The sequence below is a fragment of the Oryctolagus cuniculus genome, chromosome 7 (assembly GCF_051225735.1).
Source record: "Oryctolagus cuniculus isolate XC-2025 breed Fujian yellow rabbit chromosome 7, ASM5122573v1, whole genome shotgun sequence".
Taxonomy (NCBI): Eukaryota; Metazoa; Chordata; class Mammalia; order Lagomorpha; family Leporidae; genus Oryctolagus; species Oryctolagus cuniculus.
Window position 1 is genome coordinate 157,534,154 of NC_142873.1, and position 20,330 is coordinate 157,554,483.

At 61.1% G+C, this 20,330-nt stretch overlaps 1 protein-coding gene and 1 long non-coding RNA gene across 5 annotated transcripts; one reads left to right on the plus strand and one right to left on the minus strand.

Annotated features, from left to right (window-relative positions):
* Positions 1–25: 25 nt before the first annotated feature.
* Positions 26–17,815, minus strand: AGTRAP (angiotensin II receptor associated protein). The gene is made up of 5 exons (XM_008275390.5): positions 17,697–17,815; positions 8,760–8,794; positions 6,563–6,668; positions 5,653–5,848; positions 26–3,695 (listed from the first exon to the last, which is right to left on the minus strand). Exons 1-5 carry the CDS (start codon positions 17,721–17,723, stop codon positions 3,580–3,582), a joined length of 480 nt encoding a protein of 159 aa, XP_008273612.2. The 5' UTR covers positions 17,724–17,815; the 3' UTR covers positions 26–3,579.
* Positions 17,816–17,861: 46 nt separating this feature from the next.
* On the plus strand, positions 17,862–19,766 carry LOC138850439 (uncharacterized). Of its 4 annotated transcripts, none has more exons than XR_016210259.1 (2): positions 17,862–18,179; positions 18,957–19,766. It is a non-coding gene; the product is annotated as an uncharacterized LOC138850439 (long non-coding RNA). The 4 variants fall into 4 exon arrangements; XR_016210261.1 differs by having other exon boundaries at positions 17,864–18,096; positions 18,389–19,766; XR_016210260.1 differs by having other exon boundaries at positions 17,871–18,096.
* Positions 19,767–20,330: the final 564 nt, after the last annotated feature.

Here is a 20,330-nt window from a genome sequence, read left to right on the forward strand (position 1 = left end):
CTGAGCCAGACACATGACTCTCCCATTGCTTTTTAAAGATTTATTTATTCACTTGAAAATCAGAGTTAGAGGAAGGTGGAGGCAGAGGCAGAGAGGTCTTCCATCAAGCAGCCGTGAAGGCTGGAGCTGGGCGGATCTGAAGCCAGGAGCTTCTTCCGGTCACCACATGACTGCAGGGGCCCAAGTACTTGGGCCATCCTCCGCTGCTCTCCCAGGTGCACTAGCAGGGAGCTGGATCAGAAGTGGAGCAGCCAGGACTTGAACTGGCGCCCATGTGGGATGCTGGCACGGCAGGCAGCTGCTTTACCCACTGTGCTTCAGCGCCAGCCCCGACTCTCCCATTTCTCAGATGAGAAAATGAAGTGTGGTGAGGGCGGAGGCTGCCGTCCTGGTTCAGCCAGTCACAAGGCACATTTGGGATTCAAACTAGGGTTCGCCGGCTCCAGAGCTGGTTTGGGGACAGGTCGTGGAGTTGGAAGTTCTGGGCCATCCTGGACACTGAGGGCTCACGGAAGGCAGTGGCCAGCCCGGGGCAGTTTCTCTGGCTTCGTCACCTGGAAGGCTGAGCTGTGAGCGCCTGCAGCCCTCCAGGGCGAAGCTGGGGGCACTTGCCTGCTGTGCTCAGCAGTTTCTAGAATGCCAGTGGAGGCCGCCCCATGGCCAGGGGCCTCTCTGTCTTTGCTCTGGTGGCAAAGACATCCAGTTGGACAGCTTGGCAAGACACTGGCCTGCCGACACCCCAGCCCTCCCCTCTGACCAGGCAGGCCCCAGCCCTTCGGACCCCACAGCTGCCATCACCTCTCCTCTCCCCATCCAGCTCACCAGCGAGCCCTGCCGCTCTGCCTCCACAAGGCATCCCCAAGTTGGCCCGGTCACCGTCGACTTCTCCTCGAGGTCCGAGCTGCTGGCGGTCCCTCTGGACTTCAGACCGTGTCCATCTCTGCCCATCTCGCTCAGGAGCTGAAGTCCTTATGGGTCTCACCTGCCTTCCTCGCTTGGCTCCAGCCACACTGGCCGCCTGGCTATGCCCCACACGCTGGGCAGGCACGTCCCAGCCTCAGGCCTTCCCGGCAGATGTCCCTGTGCCTCAGAGCCTCTCCTGGGGCTCAGGGCTTTTCCGCCCCCGTCCGGTATCCCCAGTCATTCGTCCAGTGAATGTCAGGATTTGCCCCTCGGGGGGCTGGTGTTGTGGCACTGCAGGTTAAGCTGCCTCCGGAATGCCAGCATCCCTGTCAGAGCACTCGTGTGAGATCCAGCTGCTCCACCTCTGATCTACCTTCCTGCTAACAGGCCCGGCAGGGAGCAGACGAGGGTCCACGTTCTTGGGCCCATGCACCTACAGGTGAGACCCGGATGGAGTCTAGGCTCCTGGCTTTCACCTGGCCTAGCCCTGGCTCTTGTGGGCATTTGGGCAGTGAACCAGTGATGGAAGATCTCTCTCTGTGTCACTCTGCCTGTCAAATAAACAAATGATTCAATCTTTCAGTCTCCCTGCTGGGGCCTGCTGTGTGGATGGGGGCAGCCACACTGGTGCCCCTGCACTGCTCCTGCCTGCCTTGGGTTCCAGGAGCCACTTGACTCCCGACATGGATCGGGAGCCTCCCGATGCCTGAAGTTTAAGTCTCCCCTCCCACCCGTCCTCACAGCAGCTCCTGGCAATGACCCTGGCTTTCTTCTCAGGGTCTGCTGCTGGGGACCCCGCCTGAGACAGGAGCCCTCCTCTGCCCCCTCCCCCAAAAGCCAGCCAGACTTGGGGGCGTGGAACTCTCTGTTGGGAAACCTGACTGTGGGCCACACGGACGCCATGCCGGGGGCCCTCAGCTGCCCTCGGTCGAATCCCACTCCGCTGGCCATGCACCGTGTCCACTCAAGGCCACTACCATCAAGAACAGGACGTGTCCTTCCGGCCCACGGTTTTGTATTGTGCCACGTGCACAGCCCCGAATGACACACAGGGAGGAGTGTTGTGGTGCAGTGGGTTAAGCCCCTGCCTGTGACACTGGCCTCCCACAGGAGCACCAGTTCCAGTCCCAGGTGCTCTGTTTCCGATCGGGCTCGCGAATGCGCCTGGGAAACCAGCAGAGAGGGCACGAGCCCTGGGGTCCCCCGGCCCAGGAGGAGACTGGGATGGAGTTTCAGTCCGGCCCAGCCTCAGCCACTGCGGCCGTTTGCGGAGAGAACCAGCAGAGGAAGCTCTCTCTCCCTCTAACTCTGCCTTCCAAATAAATAAATCTTAGAAAGGAGAAAGACTGACTGACCTGTGGCACTGCTGAGGTGTTAAAATGCACAACGTTCTCCTGCACCTGCCACTCCGCAGCCGGCTCCATGCACAGCGCGGCAGCCGCTCTGATGGACAAGCACGCTTTGTTCACTCCACTGCTGGTGCGCTCGCCGCACAGGGATGGACAACAGCGTGGCTGTCTCCACCATCACACAACCGTGGCTGCCCAGCCTCCCGGGCTGCACTGCGGGGCCCTGTCGGCCTCAGGCTGTTGCCTGCCGAGAAGCCCCCGGCACCCTGCAGGCCTGGCAGCTACTCAGCCTCCTCTGATTGACTGACGGCTCCACAACAATGGTGGGGGACTGTGTCCATGATCTTGACCTCTGGATGCCAGGGAACCAGAGGGGACACAACAGGGCGGGACCTGGCCTTGGGACTGGAGGGACTCTGAACCCAAGTCAGCTCCGAGGCCAGAACGCCACAGCCGCGGTGAGAGTCGCCCTCACCTCCCCGCCCATGCTCATCACCGCCAGTTGGCTGTGCCCTGGGGAGCCCTTCACAGCCCAGGCACTTGGCACGGACTTTGCAGCCACCATCTGGCAGGCATCAGCCCTTTCCAGAAGACACGGAAGGCACACGGCGACTCAGTGGCAGGGCAGGGTCCAGACCGACGGCTGGCTCATCTGATGGAGACACCCGGATGCCCTTGGCTGCTGTGGCCCTGGCGAGGCCAGAGCCAGGCTCAGGGCAGGTCCAGCCCTGCGGCTGTGTGAGTCCTTTTCCTCCAGCCACAACGGAACAGGCAGCTCAGCCAGGAGAAACTGTCCCAGCCATGAGCAGCCAGGCCCCAGCCCAGCCAGATCAAACATGGCTTGAAATGCAGCCCGTCCCAGAATTCCTGACTTTCATGCCGTGGCCCCGAGGGGCCCTGCAGGCCTGGAGGGTCCTGGGTGCTGCTCACACACCTCCTCCAGGCCGCAGCCGAGCAGCCAGGCAGTGGGAAGCTCGGGGACCTCACTCCCGGGCCAAGCGTGATCTGGAGCCCTCCGGGCTGCTCTGGAGGGGCCCCACAGACCAGGGGAGACGTGAGCGGGCCTCACTGATCCGCCACACTCAGGTACAACGGGGCTGCTCCACGCAGCTGTGGCGTGGGAGTGAAGGAGACCAGGGTTCCCGCCTGGGGACCGTGGGCGGCCTTTGCGGGTGGGAGGCCTTGGGGAGTTTGGGACAGGTGTCCGCACGGGTCCTGGCGTCTCAGGACACTGATTCAGGCCACACCTGCCACGCGGGGCAGGACGACCGCCCAGGTACCAGGAAGTGGGCAGCCTGGCGTGGGTCCAGGCTCCGCGCGGCTGGCTTCAGTACCCTCGGACGGCTGGATCCCTGCTCTCCGGGCCTGCAAAGGGGTCGGCAGGTGCCTCTGGAGAGTCGATCGTCTGGTAGGCGCTGTGGTCGTGAGAAGGCCTGAGGAAGCCTGGGGCAGTGCAGCGGGGAAGGAAAAACGCAGGGTGAGCACCGAGACCAGACCCCAGCCTGCCCTTCCCTGACGCCAGCACCGCGACACTGGCAGTGGCCCAGGCATCCCGCCTGCAGCCGGGTCCCTCAGTCAATCCCCCCGTGTCTACACGGGGCACTGTTCAATCCCCCCATGAGCCCACGGGGCACTGTTCAACCCCCCCATGAGTCCACGGGGCACTGTTCAATCCCCCCATGAGCCCACGGGGCACTGTTCAATCCCCCCATGAGTCCACGGGGCACTGTTCAATCCCCCCATGAGCCCACGGGGCACTGTTCAATCCCCCCATGAGCCCACGGGGCACTGTTCATCCTCCCCTGAGCCCACGGGGCACTGTTCATCCTCCCATGAGCCCACGGGGCACTGTTCAATCCCTCCCATGAGCCCACGGGGCACTGTTCAATCCTCCCATGAGCCCACGGGGCACTGTTCAATCCCCCCATGAGCCCACGGGGCACTGTTCAATGCCCCCATGAGCCCACGGGGCACTGTTCAATGCCCCCATGAGCCCACGGGGCACTGTTCAATCCTCCCATGAGCCCACGGGGCACTGTTCAATCCCCCCATGAGCCCACGGGGCACTGTTCAATCCCCCCATGAGCCCACGGGGCACTGTTCAATCCCCCCATGAGCCCACGGGGCACTGTTCAATCCCCCCATGAGCCCACGGGGCACTGTTCAATCCTCCCATGAGCCCACGGGGCACTGTTCAATCCTCCCATGAGCCCACGGGGCACTGTTCAATCCTCCCATGAGCCCACGGGGCACTGTTCAATCCCCCCATGAGCCCACGGGGCACTGTTCAATCCTCCCATGAGCCCACGGGGCACTGTTCAATCCCCCCATGAGCCCACGGGGCACTGTTCAATCCCCCCATGAGCCCACGGGGCACTGTTCAACCTCCCCATGAGTCCACGGGGCACTGTTCCATCCCCCCGTGTCTCCACGGTGCACTGTTCATCCTCCCATGAGTCCACAGGGCACTGTTCAATCCCCCCGTGTCTCCACGGGGCACTGTTCAATCCTCCCATGAGCCCACGGGGCAGGTACTTTCATCGCCCTCCCTTTGCAGGTGAGGACACCGAGGCTCAAGGGGGTCAGAGCCCTGTCGAGGTCACACAGCCTGGCTCAAAGCGCGGCAGCAGGGCCCGGGGAACATGCTTCCCAGCAGTGCTCAGGACCCCGGCCCACGGATACCAGCCACAGGACATCGCAATACCAGATCCAGGAGAGAGATCCATATCCGGATTCTTGCACAGTGGCCATGCCCAGAGGACACGGGCCAGGTCCCTGGCAGGGTGGTGGGCCTCCAAGCACCCTGCACATTTGTCCTGGGATCCTGAACAAGTCCCAGTCTGTGGGCCTCAGTTTACTCATCTGTGCAATGGGCGGGCATTCCACCCTGGGGCAGGTGCAGGCACTGCTGAGGTTGCCGGGGTAGGGGCCCCAGCCACTCTCCCAGGTCAATCATGGGAAACTCGGGCCTCTGTTCCCAGGAGTAGAAAGTAGACGCCTACACCCCACCACTCCCCACTTCTCAGGGGAGGGGGAGGAAGTGAGGTCATGTATCAAGAGGGCAGGAACACTGGCTCAGCACCATGAGAAGGGAGACGGGTTCTGAGAGCGCAGGCGTGGGCAAGCGTGGGGCTGGGCGGGGCCGTGGTGTCTTTGCTGAAGCTCCCGGCCCACCCAGCATGGGCTCTGCACAGGACCGGGGAGTCCCCATGTGCCGGACAGGGGGGCCAGGGCCAGGAGCAGGTGGGCACCGAGGGCGGGCCTCAGGCCGCAGACTGCCCAGAGCTGCCCCCGGGAAGTGAGCCACACCCCAGCTTGGCCTCAGGCTGACAGCTGGCAAGGGTCGCGTGCCTGCCCTTCCCGGGAGGGGGAGACCGAGCGGCCGGGGCGGCGTCCTCACCTGAGTGGAAGAGGTGCTCCCCGCCGCGCTCCTGGTACATGTGGTAGACGAAGTAGCAGGAGACGGGCTTGAGGAGCAGGCTGAGGATGGCCATGCCAGCCCCGAAGCGGCTGGTGTCCGAGAGGCCGGACCGCGGGTAGAAGACGCCGAGGTGGATTATGTCCAGGACGACGGTGGCCAGCAAGCCACCCAGAAACTGCAAGACACGCCATCCTGTGACAGCCCGCCCCGCCCCCGGTGCCCCTGCTGCCACCCCACTGCGGCAGCGCGCGCCTGGCCGGGTGCTGAGGACCTGCTGGCAGACCCCTGCGGAGGGGCTCCAGTGGGGATGCCAGGGCCCAGGGCTGGACCCAGGCTGCTGGCACCATCACAGCCCCAGCCCTGCCCACCTCCCCGTCACCCCTGGCGCCGTGATGGGGACCAGGCTTGGTTCCAGAGCCTCCAAATCGGAGGCCCCCTGCAATCCAACCCATCTGTCTCCACCACAAAGAAACTCCCTTCCTGATCACCCTGAGAGGCCACGGCCTCAGCCTGAAGAGTCTCCTGCTGGGCGCTCACCACCTCCCGGCACAGCACGTGCTGGGAGCCCCACACCATCAGCAGAGCTGTGTCGCTGATGTCACGAAGCCACATCCCTCCTGAGAGCCCCAGAGGCAGGTCCCAGGGTCATGAGCAACTGCTGGGGACAGCGGGCACTCTGGGGCGCCACGTGGAGCCCGCGTCCTCCCTGGGGCCCGCAAGAGCAGACCTGCGTTCTCAGAGCGGGCCAGGCCAGTGAAGGCCAGGCGGGCTGGTAGCCCAGGAGGCTCAGTTCCGAGGCTGCACCCGTGCACAATGGGGCCCGAGGCGGAGGGAGCAGACTGGCTGGGCGAGGGAAACACAGCAGGGCCCCGGCTCGGCCCAGGCTCACCATGCTTATGGCGTCAATGGAGTCCCGCTGGGCCACGGCCCACACACCCAAGGCCAGGACGGTGAAGTTGGCCCAGGCGTAGGATCCTGAGAACACGATGCAGCCCCTGCAGGAAGAGGCACCTCGGTCAGGTCAGGGGGCCCCCACCCCGCAGGCGCCCGCCCCTCCCGCAGCCCCTCCCTCCTGCACAGGGTCCCAGGCCTCCTGAGAAGCCGTGCAGTCTGCGAGGCCGCTGGCACCGTCTCTACCTGCCCCCTAGATCCTGAATCTGGTCACATGGTCCCATCCTCGCCCGAGCGCCAGTGGCCACGGCCAAGGCCAAGGCCAAGGCCAAGGCCACCCCACACTGGTCTCCCTGCTCCCACTCCTGCCCCCTGCAGTCTGTTCTCGAAATAGCAACAGTATCGGCAATGAGACAGGTCAGTGCCCTGCTAAAAATTCTCCACTGGTTTTCTGTCGGGAATAAAACAGCTCGGCCCCTGAGCACGCGCCCCTCTGGTCATGTCAGTCTCAGCTCAGATGCTAACTCCGAGACCCCTCCCCTCCCCACCCTCCTCGCTGCCTCTCAGCACGTGCCTGCCCGGTTCAGTTTTCAGGGCGTGGCTCCACCACACTGCTGTCAACCCAGTGAGAGCCGGCCAGCTCACAGGGCACCGGCTGCTGTCTACAACAGTCCCGAGTGCGTCAGCGTCACCCGCCTCCGTGCCCTGCGTCAGTGACAGCTCTGGGAGGCGGGCACTCTTCTTACCCTCGTCTTGGGGATGAGGGAACGGAGGCACAGGGAAGCTGAGCAACTCACCAGGGCTCGCACAGCTGCCGAGCGGCAGGGCTGGGCTTGAAGAGTCGGCTTACAGCCGTGTTCCTGCCCCTCTGCTCGGCTGCGTGCAAGACCCAGGCAGCGCGGTCCGGGCTGGCCTGCCCTCTCACCGTGCCCATGATGCGGCCTCACTGTGCGGCAGGGTGCCTCTTTTTTTTTTTTTTTTTTTTAAGATTTTTAAATTTATTTGAAATGAAGAATTAGAGAGAGAGAGAGGCAGAGAGAGAGAGAGAGAGAGAGGTCTTCCATCCACTAGTTCATTCCTCAAATGGCCACAACTGCTGCAGCCAGGCCGATCTGAAGCCAGGAGCTTCTTCTGGGTCTCCCACATGGGTGCAGAGGCCCAAGGACTTGGGCCATCTTCTACTGCCTTCCCAGGCCATTAGCAAGGAGCTGGAAGAGAAGTGGAGCAGCCAGGACTCGAACTGGCACCAGAGAGGAGGTCAGCGATGCAGGCAGAGGCTTAACCTACTGCGCCACAGCACTGGTTTCTGCTTCCTGACTTTAAATGACTTTCACTGAAGTGCCGCATGTAGCAAACAGGTGCCCAGCAGCTCAGTGGGTTCCAGATGTTTCAGAATAATCATCTCACCTTTTGGCTTTAGAAAGCAGGTGGTGGGGCTGGCGCTGTGGCCCAGCGGCTTAAAGCCACAGCATGGCGCTGGCGTAGCGTAGCGAGTTAAGCTGCCGCCTGCAGTGCCAGCATCCCATACGGGCACGGGTTCGAAACCCGGCTGCTCCACTTCCAATCCAGCTCTCTGCTATGGCCTGGGAAAGCAGAAGAAGATGGTCCAAGTTCTTGGGCCCCTGCACCCACGTGGGAGACCCAGAAGAAGCTCCTGGCTTCACACTGGCCTGGCCCAACACTGGCTGTGGTGGCCATTTAGGGAGTGAACTGGTGGATGGAAGACCTCACTTCTCTGTCTCCCTCTCTCCCTCTGCCTTTCAAAAATAAATAAGAAAGCAGGGGCGTGGGCCTGTCTCACCAGCTCAGAACCTCCACTTGTGACTGAGAAATCTACACCTGACCCTGCTCCCCCGGCCGTGAGCTACGGCCGTCACCGCCCCTTCACGCACAGCTATCGGCACGCGCAGCACGGGTGCACACGCATGGGCTCCCGCCTGTCTGCAGGACTCCCCAGAAACTCCGCAGATCATCAGACGGCAGCACTGCAGGTCAAGTGTGCGACCCCGGGGCGTGTCTGATAAGCACTGTCACGCTCGCCCCCCACCCCCACCCCACGGCTCCTGCCATGGCCCTAAGAGGCAGATGGCTGCCCGAAGCGACCTGGCTGCCACACTGCAGAGCCAGGGCCTGACCCGGCTGGCACAGAGCCAGGAGCCGCAGACACAGCCGCCACACACAGGCTGTCCACTCACCAGGTTGTCAGCAGCCAGTGGATCAGGAGAATCACCTGCGGCAGAAAGGGGGAAGGCATCAGTGAACCAGGCCACCCTGGGGCAGGAAAGCTTCCTGAACCGGGCGCTGCTGGGGACGCCGGCTTCCCTGGTTCGAGTCCCGGCTGCTCTGTTTCCTGCTAGTGGATCCTGGAAGGCAGCAGAGGATGGCCCAAGTACTTGGGTCCCTGCCACCCACGTGAGACCTGGATGGGGCTCTAGGCCCTTGGGTACAGCCTGGCCTAGCCTTGGCTGCTGCAAGCATCTGGGAAGTGGACCAGAGAACACTAGATCTCTCTCTCTCTCAACATTAAAACAACAACAAAATCACACAGGCGGCCCCTGTCTGGCACCTCCAAGGGTTTCACTGATGTCTCCAAGACACGCCAGTAACAGCCAGGGGTGAAGACAGAGAACAGCACCCAGGCCAGGGGCACTGCCACCTCCCTCCTCCCGCCTCGGGCAGCTGCCACCCACAGCCCTCCTTCGTCCAGGGCCGGCAGAGCCTCTGGGCCGTGCAGGCAACCTGCTCCGGGGCTGGAGAAGCCTCCACGGGAAGTGCAGTGGCTGAAACACGAGAAATTCCTTAGAATTTGCTGGAACTACGGTGCTGTGGGGGCAGGGAAGGAAGCGGCCACTGAGGCTGGAGAGGAAGAGCAAGGGACCCGCGGCTCGGCAAAGGGCCTGGACCTCCTGCCAGGGGCGACGAGGGCGCGCCGTGGGACCACGGATGCTACGGCGGAAATCCCGCCTCTTCCTCCGGCCTCCTGTAACATTCTACCTTTCACTGCCCTGTGTGGCCTTAAATTCACAGCCCCTTTCCTGGCCCTGGCCGCTTCCGGTGAACAGAGGACCCCGAGCGGAGGAACACGGCGCCGGCGCCGATGCGAGGGGGCGGGAAGAGCTCCATCAGCGAGGGCCTCCGGGCGGCCGGACTCCGCCCCAGTGCTGGAGGCGCAATGGCAGGGCAGGCAAAGGCAGGGCCAGGACCCAAGGCCCCGAGTGGGCGGAGGTGTGGCCATGGCCACTGGGGAGAGAAAGCCCAAGTTTCAGTAGCGCCTGGCGGGGGTCCAGGGCTCAGGCTGAGAGGGAAAGATGCTGAAAGCCAGGGCATCCCGGGCAGGGAGGGCAAGGGCAGACGAGAGCTAAAGTCTGCAGTAAAGAGCCCAGGCTTCTGCCGGGGAAGAGTGGAAGAGAGACAAGAAGTGGCAGGGGTGGGGGCCTGGGGTGGAGCTGTGGCATAGCAGTAAAGCCATCACCTGCAGTGCCAGCATCCCATATGGGCACCGGTTCGAGTCCCGGCCGCTCCACTTCCCATCCCGCTCTCTGCCACAGCCTAGGAAAGCAGTGTAAAATGGCCCAAGTCATTGGGCCCCTGCACCCACGTGGGAGACCTGGAAGAAGCTCCTGGCTCCTGGCTTCAGATCAGCCCAGCTCCAGCTGTGCAGTCATCTGGGGAGTGAACCAGTGGATGGAAGACCTCTCTCTCTCTCTCCCTCTCTCCCTCTCTCTGCCTCTCTGTAACTCTGCCTTTCAAATAAATCTTTTTTTTAAAGATTTATTTTATTTATTTGAAAGGCAGAGTTACAGAGAGAGGCATAGACAGAGAGAGAGAGAGATCTTCCATCCGCTGGTTCACTCCCAAGATGACCGCAATGGCTGCAGCTGGGCCAATCTGAAGCCAGGAGCCTCCTCCTGCTCTCCCATACAGGTGCAGGGGCCCAAGGACTTGGGCCATCCTCCACTGTTATCCCAGGCCATAGCAGAGAGCTGGATAGGAAGAGGAGCAGCCAAGACTGGAACTGGCTCCCATATGGGATGCCGGCGGTTCAGACCAGGGCTTTAACCTGCTGTGCCACAGCACTGGCCCCTCAAATAAATAAATCTTAAAAAAAAAAACCTGGCAGGGGCAGCACTCAGATGCCACATGGGACGCCTGTGGCCCCAGCCAGTGCCGGGGTGGTGTCCTGGCTCTGCCCCCCCCCCACAGCTTCCCGCTACCGCACACCCTGGGTGGCAGCAGGTGTCAAGTCCTGACTCCCGGCTGCTGAAAGCTGGCAGTGGAATTCTGAGCTCTCTGTCTCTGTCCCTCTGCCTTTCAAATACATCAGGATACGTTAATTGGAAAAAAAATTTTTAAAAACTTTCTTAAAAAATCTTTTAGTGTTTTTTTTTTTTTTTTTAAATACAGAATTAGGAAAGAGACAGGGAGAGCTTCCATTTGCTGGTTCACTCCTCAAATGGCCGCAACAGCCAGGGCTGGGCACAGCCGGGGCCGGGAGCTTCCTCCAGGTCTCCCACACGGGTGCGGGGGCCCAGGCACTTGGGCCATCCTCCACTGCTGCTCCAGGCACGTTACCAGGGAGCTGGATCAGAAGTGCAGCAGCCGGGACACGAACCAGCACCCCAGTGGGATGCCAGCACTGCAGGCAGCAGCTCTGCCCGCTTTGCCAACGCCGGCCCCTCTAAGGTGGGCGGTCTCTGTCGCGTGGCACTCACACAGAGGGCTCAGCTCTCATGTGGAAGAGCCTCACCTGCTTTGTCAGCGCCCCACGGTGGGCGTGGGCTGAACATCTTCCCGAAGCCGCATCACAGACAGCAGGAAACCCTGGTCCATCGCCTACCCCCTCCTTGGCGGCATTTCCAAGCCATTCCCTGGGGAGATGGTAACAGCGCTCCCAGCCAGAGCCCGTGGAAGCCCGCTCCCAGCTGGCTGCGAGGGTGAACAGAGAACCTGCACCTGCCCAGGTCCGGGACCACCGCACGGTGCGGCCGGCGCTCCGCACACGGACCAGGGAACAGCTCGGACCCGAAGCGCGCCTTCCTCTCCTGCGTCAGAGGACGACCGTCTTCTCACCTGCTGTCCCTCGAGGGGCAGCAGGTGGCTTAAACTGCAACTCTATAAAAGTCTCCAGCAGAGGAGGGGCGAGCCCGCGGGCAGAGCTGCTCCACTGGACACCTATGCTGTGCCAGGCCCAGCGCCGAGCACCCGCCACGACCTTCTCGTGGCCTCTGCAGTGCACCTGTTGTTGGTCCCATGAACAGATGAGAAAGCTGGTGCGCGGGTAAGTAGCTGCCTGCGACGCTGCCATCATCCATGGCCGCCAGCTGGAGGGCCGGCTGCTCCACTTCAGATCCAGTTCCCTTCTACTGCTCCCGGGGAAGAGGGCCCAAGCACCTGGGCTCCTGCCCCATGTGGGAGACCCCGATGAAGCCCCTGCCTGCCTCAGCCCTGGCTGTTGCAGCCGTGTGGGGAGAGAACCAGTGGGTGGGAGATCTCTGTCTCTCCTCTCTCTGCCTTTCAAAGCAATAATGAATCTTAAAAAACAAACCAACAAAAACCCTAGGCTCAGAAGTAAATTAAGTTGCTTAGATTCCAAAAACAAGTGGCAAAGCTAGAATTCTCCTTCAAGGTTGACCTAAAACCAGTGCTCCCAACCCTGGCACTGGAGGCACAGGCCTTGAGCTGAAGGAAGCTATCTGGGCTGCTGAGAAATGGAGACGGCCCCCACCCACGGGGGCAGACAGCTGGGAGACGCCACCGCCACCGCCGCCTCCAGGGCCCAGGGGGAACCCAAAGAGGCCAGGCTCTGTGGCCCAGAAGAAACTCCTCTTCCAGCGAGAGACTAGAAAACAACCCTCTAAGGCCGGATGTGCCCAACTGAGGGTTAGGGCTGCACCACAGAGGGCTCTGGAAGGAGCCTTTGCCACCGTCTCCCCCCTTTACCACCGAGCACGTCCCACGTGTTGGGACCCTCCTAAGCCTTTTTGTGCAGAAACAAACCACAGTGTTGTTTCCGTTTACAGCCGACAACACTGAGGCGCAGAAGTAATCTGCCCAAAGTCCCACGGCTGGCCAGCGGCAGAGCCAGGATTCAAACCCAAGGCTGTGTTAGCTGGCCATTAGGCCTCTCCCCACGACAAGATGGGGAAAGTGGGGCGGGTGCTGTGGCTCAGTGGGCTGAGCACCGGGGACGCCTGCACTGCGTATCCGAGTGCCTTCAAGTCCCAGCCCCCGCTAATGTGTGTGTCTGGGAGGCAACACTCTGGTTTCAGCCAGCCATGTGGAAATCCTGATGCAGTTCCTGCAGGCATTTAGACGTGGGCAGTGAACCAGCTGACTGATGATCTCTCTCTCCCTCCCTGTCATTCTACCTTTCAACTAAGTAAATCTTTGAAAACAAACAGAAAAGACGGGAGACAGACAGGAGAGGCTTGGTCTTCCACGGGTTTCTTTCCCCAGGAGCTCCTGAGAAGAGAGCACATGGTGCTATTTAGTTTCTCAAGCACCTGCCCAGTAACCCGGCACCACCCGCACCTGTCCTGCACCCGTCTGGATCCAAAGGTGTGGACACGGCTGCCTGTGGTGACCGCTAGCTGGGAACACCTGCTCACCAGGTAATGGGTCTTGGGAAGGTGCGACCCGGAAGACCCCTGCCTGAGGAGAGTTACAGCAAAGGGGAAGGAACTGCTTGTCCAGCAGGGAAGTGGGGAGAGAGGGGGTGGTCAGGGAGGCTTCTCCAAGGAGGTGACCTTCAAGCCCAGACCAAGGAAGCCACCAGGGCAGAGAGGGGACAAGGGCATTTTGGGCAGAAGGGACAGCACCTGTGTGACAGAAAGGAGCACAGAACATTCTGGAAACTGAGATGAAGCCAATGTGGCCAGAGTGGAAGGCGAGTGGAGAGTGGAGGCGGGAGAGACAGGAAGATGGGAGGTGGAGAGGGGGAAGATTCTGCTGTATTTCTTAAAGATGCGTTTGTTTATTTGAAAGGCAAAGTGACACACGGGGAGGGTGGGATGGGAAGAGAAAGACAGAAAGAAAGGAGAGAGAAGCTGGCTCACTCCCCAAATGGCTACAACAGCCGGGGCTGGGCCAGGCTGAAGCCAGGAGCCAGGAGCTTCATCCGGGTCTTCCACGTGGGAGCAGGGGCCCAAGCACTTGGGCCATCTCCCACTGCTTTCCCAGGCGCATGAGCAGGGAGCTGAATTGGAAGCAGAGCGGAGGGACTCCCACCGGCGCTCCGGCCTTGTAAGCGGCTGCATGACAAGAGCGGCTTAACCCAGGGCGCCACAACGCCCGCCCGAGATTCTGGCCTTCATCTAAGGAGCCAGCCATGTCCCCTCTTAGGAAGGGTCTGGCCAAGGGCACAGGCCAGACATGGTGGCCCCGAGCTGAAGCTTTTAGACCGAGAGAACTGGCCGAGGAAGGGGACATGGAGACCGCCCCTCTCCACGGGGGCAGCGAGACCCAGAGCAGACAGGGGGAGGTGTCTCCATCACTGCCACCTCCCGAAAATCAACACGGAGCGCTCCCCAGTCCTGCCCTGCTCAGGAACACGCCTCATCCCAGTGCCCTGGCTCCCTCCCCACAGAGCCTGTGCACACAACAGGTCATCAGTACACGGAGGCTGGACTTCTCCCAGAGCTGGAAGGGCCCATACCGGAGGTGAGCACTTGGCCAAGGGCCACCATCGGCTGGGCAGAGCATAGCACCTGGAAGTGCCACAGATCCTGCCACACGTCCCCTCTCCGTGACATCACCTCTGTTTCACAAATCTCTAAGCAAGCCAGCTCCACTTGACCAGTTAAGCCCCAAGGAAAAAAAGCTTCTAGAAGGCCCAGGCTCCCCTGCCTCAGTTTCCCCATCTGACAGACCTAACGTCCAGGGAAGCTCCCAGGAGGAACAGCCAGAGCTGCCCTGCCCTCCCTGCCAGCCCGCGACTCGCAGATGATCTGTCACGCTCTGGGGGTGGCTTCCAGTCGACAGGGAGCCCTCCCGCCTGAGGAAGACCAGCTGGGAGTGTGCCTGGGCACAGGGACCCGGGCACTGGACTCTCGCTCCAGCGTTCGGCCCAGGTGAAGCTGTGAGCTCCTCCCCGGATGGGCCCACGCGCCAAGGCAGCAGGGGGCACAGGACACTGGCTTGGGAGCAGATCTGGGTCCTGGTTCAGGGGCCCGGGGCCCTTTCTGTGTGAAACAGGCTCTGGACAGTCCCCGTGTGTCTCCATTTAACAACTGTGGTGATGGCGTCTGCACCGCCCGGATACGTGGCCCGCATCATCCCTGTAATGGCACAGCTGAGAGCTGAGGCTTTGAGATGAAGCAGTTGGCTATAAACAGAGCAAACACAGTCTCAGAACTGGGCTATCTGGTCTGAGCCTTTAACCCCACGCTACGCTAGCCCGTGAATCACGGATCCTCCTCGGACCATCGGATGGCAGAGTTCACAGTGAGGAAACGGACACTCAGAGAGGCTAAGAACCTATTCAAGGGCACACAGGAAGTAGCAAGGCTGACCACGAATGCCGGCCTGCCTGTTCCGAGGCCTGAGCTCTGCCCCTGGGCTGCACTGTCAGGACCTGGGAGGGGAAGGGCGGTGGAGCTGTGGCCATGTAGCCTGGAGAGGGGGGAGCTAAGGAAAACCAAGGCGCAGAGGACCAAGACTTAATCCCTTTCTTGGCCACTAGAGGACCCAAGGAGGGGCGCGGAGGGGGACTTCCTGGACAGGCCGTGGGCAGCAGCCATGCAGCGGGTGGAGCAATGCACTATGTCCCTTCCTGCCCTGTGCAACGCTCCCTGCCACCCGCTACAGCAGATACGGAGATCCCAGGGGGCTGAGGCTGATGGGCAGTGGCTACGGTGCCTGGGAGCGGGGGTGGAGGCACGCTGTAGACCCGACCCTGGCTTAGTCGCCTAACTTCTTAGCAGGGACAGCGCTACCTGTCCCAGTGTCGTCGTCTGGATGCAGGGTACATGGGGTGGACAGGCACGTGCAGCGTCCACACAGCGCCTGCCAGGGACCGGCCCGAGGTACCCGGCAGCTCACACAGCCACAGTTGGAAGTCAGGGCCACTGGCTCCGCCCCCTCTCACCAGAACTCAGGAACCCAAGCCCAGTCCTTTCTAAGCTTCCTCATTCCTCCAGCTCAGCGCACGCCTCAGGAGGCGCGGATGGGGCTCGGTGAGGGACCGCCCTGTGTGCAACAGGCCTGGGGCAGCTCGTCTTCTCTCCTGGCCTCATGCCCGCTCCGGCCGAGCAGGACACAGCAGGCTCTCAGCCAATGCCCAAGGACTGCATGCATGGCGGGGGTGGGGCGGGGGCAGGCCACAGGGAGCCGGCACCCAGCTCTGACCTCAGGAAATCCGGGGAAGTGCCTTCCTCAAGGGGTTCACAGCTGCCCCCCACAGGGCAGTCCAGGTGTAGCAAACAGAAACACACCGTGAATTCTCAATCTGTTAATATGTCACAACTCACCAGCCAAGGATCTGTCCAAGACCCCCAGCGATGCCCGAGACCACAAACAGTATCTGTTCCAAGACCCCCAGCGATGCCCGAGACCACAAACAGTATCTGTTCCAAACCCCCAGCGATGCCCGAGACCACAAACAGTATCTGTTCCAAGACCCCCAGTGATGCCCGAGACCACAAACAGTAGCAAACCCTATCCATGCTATTTTTTTAATGTTTATTTACTTTCACCTGCGTGAAAGGCAGAGCCAGGGCCCCTTAATTCCTGCCACGTGGGTGGCAGGGGCCCGAGCTCTTGAGCCATCAGCCACTGTCTGCAAGGGTGCATTAGCACGGAAGTTGGACAGGAAGTGGAGCAGCTGGGACTCAAACTGTCACTCCAATACGGGATGTGGGTGTCCCAAGCGGTGGCTCACCCCCCTGCGCAACACCCAGCCCAATTACATACACACCTAGGACAAAGCTTAGCTTATAAACTGGGCACCATAAGAGATTAACAACAATAATGTGAACAATTATTAAAATAGGCTGCATCTGAAGTTATGTGAATACGGTCTCTCTCTCTCCCCAAAGAATCCAGACGGAAACTGACATTCGTGGGGCCTCGGCAATTTACGGCAATTTACGGGCTGAGTGAGCCGCCCCTGCTCCTCTGAGGACAGCACTGGCTTCCTCAGGCGGCTGTGATTCAACAACCAACCTGGCAAACCCCAGACCCCAAGGAGGAACCCTCCCTGGCAGTGCCCGCGGCTCCTTCCCTCCAGACCCCAAGGACGAACCCTCCCTGGCAGTGCCCCCAGCTCCTTCCCTCAGCCGACCCTCTCTCAGCGGTCACTCTAGGCAAATCCCTGACCGCAGAAAAGTCAGCCAGCGTTAACCCCACGACGCATGCAGCAGACTGAGCACGCCCCCGACCCATCTCAGGGGCCCTGCTGGGAATTTCTTCCTGGCTAAACCTCCCAGCCCAGCCCCCCGGCCGAGGCCTGTGTGACCAGGAAGGGAACCCTGCCCAGGACAAGGCCCGGCACAGCCCGTGGGTACTGGCCCAGAAAGGATCGCACAGATCCTTCCTCGCCAGCCCTGTCTTCCATTCCTTATGGTGCTAAATGCTTCGTCACTCATGAGTAAAGAGGCATTCCTGGACACAGTCCCAAAGGAGCCAGCACCGAGACCCCAAACAGCCGGTTTGTGCCAAAGCTGGAGCCCCCAGGCCCTGGACTGCATCTGGGTCCAGCACCCCAGGAGGCCCCGCAGGACCCCCTCCCCCCATCACAAAGTCGGGATTTTCTGCTTTTAAGTGACACTGGAGTTCCTGTTTCTGGATGACGACACGACGGCGCTGGGTTGCAGGGTCGGGAAAGCCCGGTCGTCTGGCCACAGCTGAGCGTCTTAACCAGGTCTAGCTTGTAAAGATGGCTCCTGGGCAAAGGCCGAGCCCCTCTCCCGGCGGCCGCTCCTTCGGGGCTGGCGGGCCTCCCGCGCCCGCAGGCCCGACTCCGGGAGGGAGCCCCGGCCCTGCCCTGTCCGGCCCGGCCGCCCGCGGCTGCCCCTCGCGCCTTCCCGGCCGGCCTCCGCTGCCAGGGCCTGTCGCCCACCGCCCTCTCACCTGGACGTGTCCCCTCCCGTTCGCGCCACCACGCCCCGCCACCACCCCCGCCCGCCCGTCGCCACCTTCAGGTTCACGGCAGGCAGCTCCATCACGACCCCGGCGGACGGAACCTGCGCGGCGGCCGCAGGGCCTCCTGGGATCCGAACTCGGGGAACCACTGTCCCGGCCCCGCCCCCGCCCGTTGCGGCCCCTCCAATCGCAGCTCGGCTCTGGGCCACGTGAGGCGGGCTCCGGCGGCCCACGTGATCGCCGCCCGGTTGCTAGGAGACGGCGTCGGGCTGTGCGCACGCGCTCTGGGCTCCGGGCGGCCGCTGCGCAGCAGGCAGTGGGGCCCCACCCCAGATCTCGGGGTTCCTGTAGCTGGGGGCGCGGTGGCCTCCTGCGTGGCTTGGATGCTGGGAGACCGGCTGATGGGACCTGCTGCAGGCTCCTGCAGAACCGGGAGAATCCTTGTGAGAAAAAGTAAATTAGCTCATGTTAAAGAAAAGATAATTCGCACCCTTGTTAAAGCCGCAAGGAAAATTATTCCAGACCGTGGGCCAGGGGTGAGAGACGCGGCTCAACTCCCAGTACAGGCGGGGTTTTCAGCCGCGGCCGAGCGCGGCGCGGGGGGCGCTGGCGGGCCTGGGATGCTTGCCAGCCTTGGCGGCGTGTTGGCTAACATTCGGGTTGTGCAGGCATGGCAAGGACAGGAACGCACAGACGGTCAAGGTGGAGACCCAGTCCAGAAGGTTTACCTTGTTCTTGTCCCCAGGAAGGGAGAAACCGCGTGGGAACTGCCCGGGTGGGACCAGAGATGATACCCAGACCTGGAGTCTCTCCAGAAAGAAATGACTTTTCCTGGATGGGTGGTGGTTTTCCAGGCGCATTGGGGGGTGAACCAACAGTAAAGGAAGACTTTTCTCTCTGTCTCTCTCTCTCTCTCTCACTGTCCACTCTGCCTGTCAAAAAAAAAGGGCATTTCTTTTAAACGCGGAGGGGGGCTGGTGCTGTGTGGCCTGCAGTGCCAGTATCCCATATGGACGCTGGTTCGAATCCCAACTGCTCCACTTCCGATCCAGCTCTCTGCTATGGCCTGGGAAGGCAGTGGAGGATGGAGGATGGAAGCTCCTGGCTCCTTGCTTTGGATTGGATCAGCTCTGGCCGTTGTGGCCATTTGAGGAGTGAACCAGCAGATGGGAGGTCTCTCTGACTTTCAAATAAATAAATAAACCTTTTTTTTTTTTTTTTAAAGAGTATTACCTCAGTCAGTGGTGGATGTTATAGCATTGTGATATTTATTTATCAATTTCTTTTTATGATCTATTTCCCATCCATACAAGGCCCTGGAAGTGGATCGGAATCCAAGCCGGCAGGTGTATGTTGGGCTCCGAAGGACACCCCAGCGTCCGCTGCTGTGGCGTGCTGAGTCCCGAAGATCGGAGGCAAAGCCTCCGCTGCCCTCCTGCCCCCACCCCGTCTCTGCGGTGCAGTTGTGTAACTCGAATTCCTTTTCCCCAAGGCGGGTCGTAGGAGTCAAAGCAAGTACTAAAGGGCGCTTTCTGCCTTCTCCCGGGAAGACTCATTCTGGAGGGGTCCTGCCCCATGGCTTGGGACAAAGAGAGTTCTAGAAGCCTCCAAACTGGCCTTGCTGTCCCCCCCCCCCACACACACACACCAAACACCAAGTCCATTGCCATGGGCTCACACGCTTTGGAACAGTCACAGCTCTCCATGGCCGTCCGTTCCCCAGCGAGCCTAAGCACAGAATGGACTTTCCCTGGGCCCTTGGGGCTTTGTTTCCGAAGGCTCCAGAGTCACCTAGAACTTTGGCTGGGGGCTGGTGTTGTGGTGCCGAGTTGAAGCCGCCACCTGGGATGCCAGCGTTCCGTATGAGTGCCGTGGCTGCTCTGCTTCTGATCTGGCTCCCGACTTATGCACCTGAGAAAAGCCATAGAAGATGGCTCAAGTCCCTGGGCCCCTGCCACCCACGTGGGAGACCCAGATGGAGTTTCAAACTCCTGGCTTCAGCCTGACCCAGCCTGGCCATTGTGGCCATTTGGGGAGTAAACTGATGTGTGAAGATTCTCTCTCTCTCTCTCACTCTCTCTCTCTAACTCTGCCTTTCAAATAAATAAATATTTTTTTAAAAACCTCTTTGATTAGGCTCCTTTGTTATGCTTTTCTCTTGTTAGCCTGTCATTTGTTTCAGGAGTGTTCGTGACTTCTATAGGTGAGGAAGCAGTGCCCTACTTGGGTGGGATGACGGTGGCCACTTTGTAAGGAGAGAATGCAGGACAGAGTACTGGTAGCATTGGACAGACACGTAGCAAGCCATCCTGTTGTGGTGGACGGCGTGAACACGTCACGACAACCCCTGGTAGGCCGCGCTCTTGTCCCCGTCCACGGGGAGGCGACTGAAGCACAGGCAAGTTCAGCAGCCGTTGCAAAGTCACCTCACTACTTGGTGAGGAACCTGGGAATCTGACGCTAACCATTCAGCTCCACTGCCTGTGTGGCTCCGCCCCCACAGACTGGGATGAGGATGGAGCATCACAAGGCAGGGAAGACAGAGCAGGGTCCCAGGAAGCCCAGGCCACTCTGCGGCTGTTCCTGCCCCCACACAAGGACCCTGCATGCATCCAGGCCGGGTGGGGCTGGAGGCTGGGGGAGGCGGGCACAAGAAGCCCCAGCTGGCTGGAGGGAAGCGCAGAGGA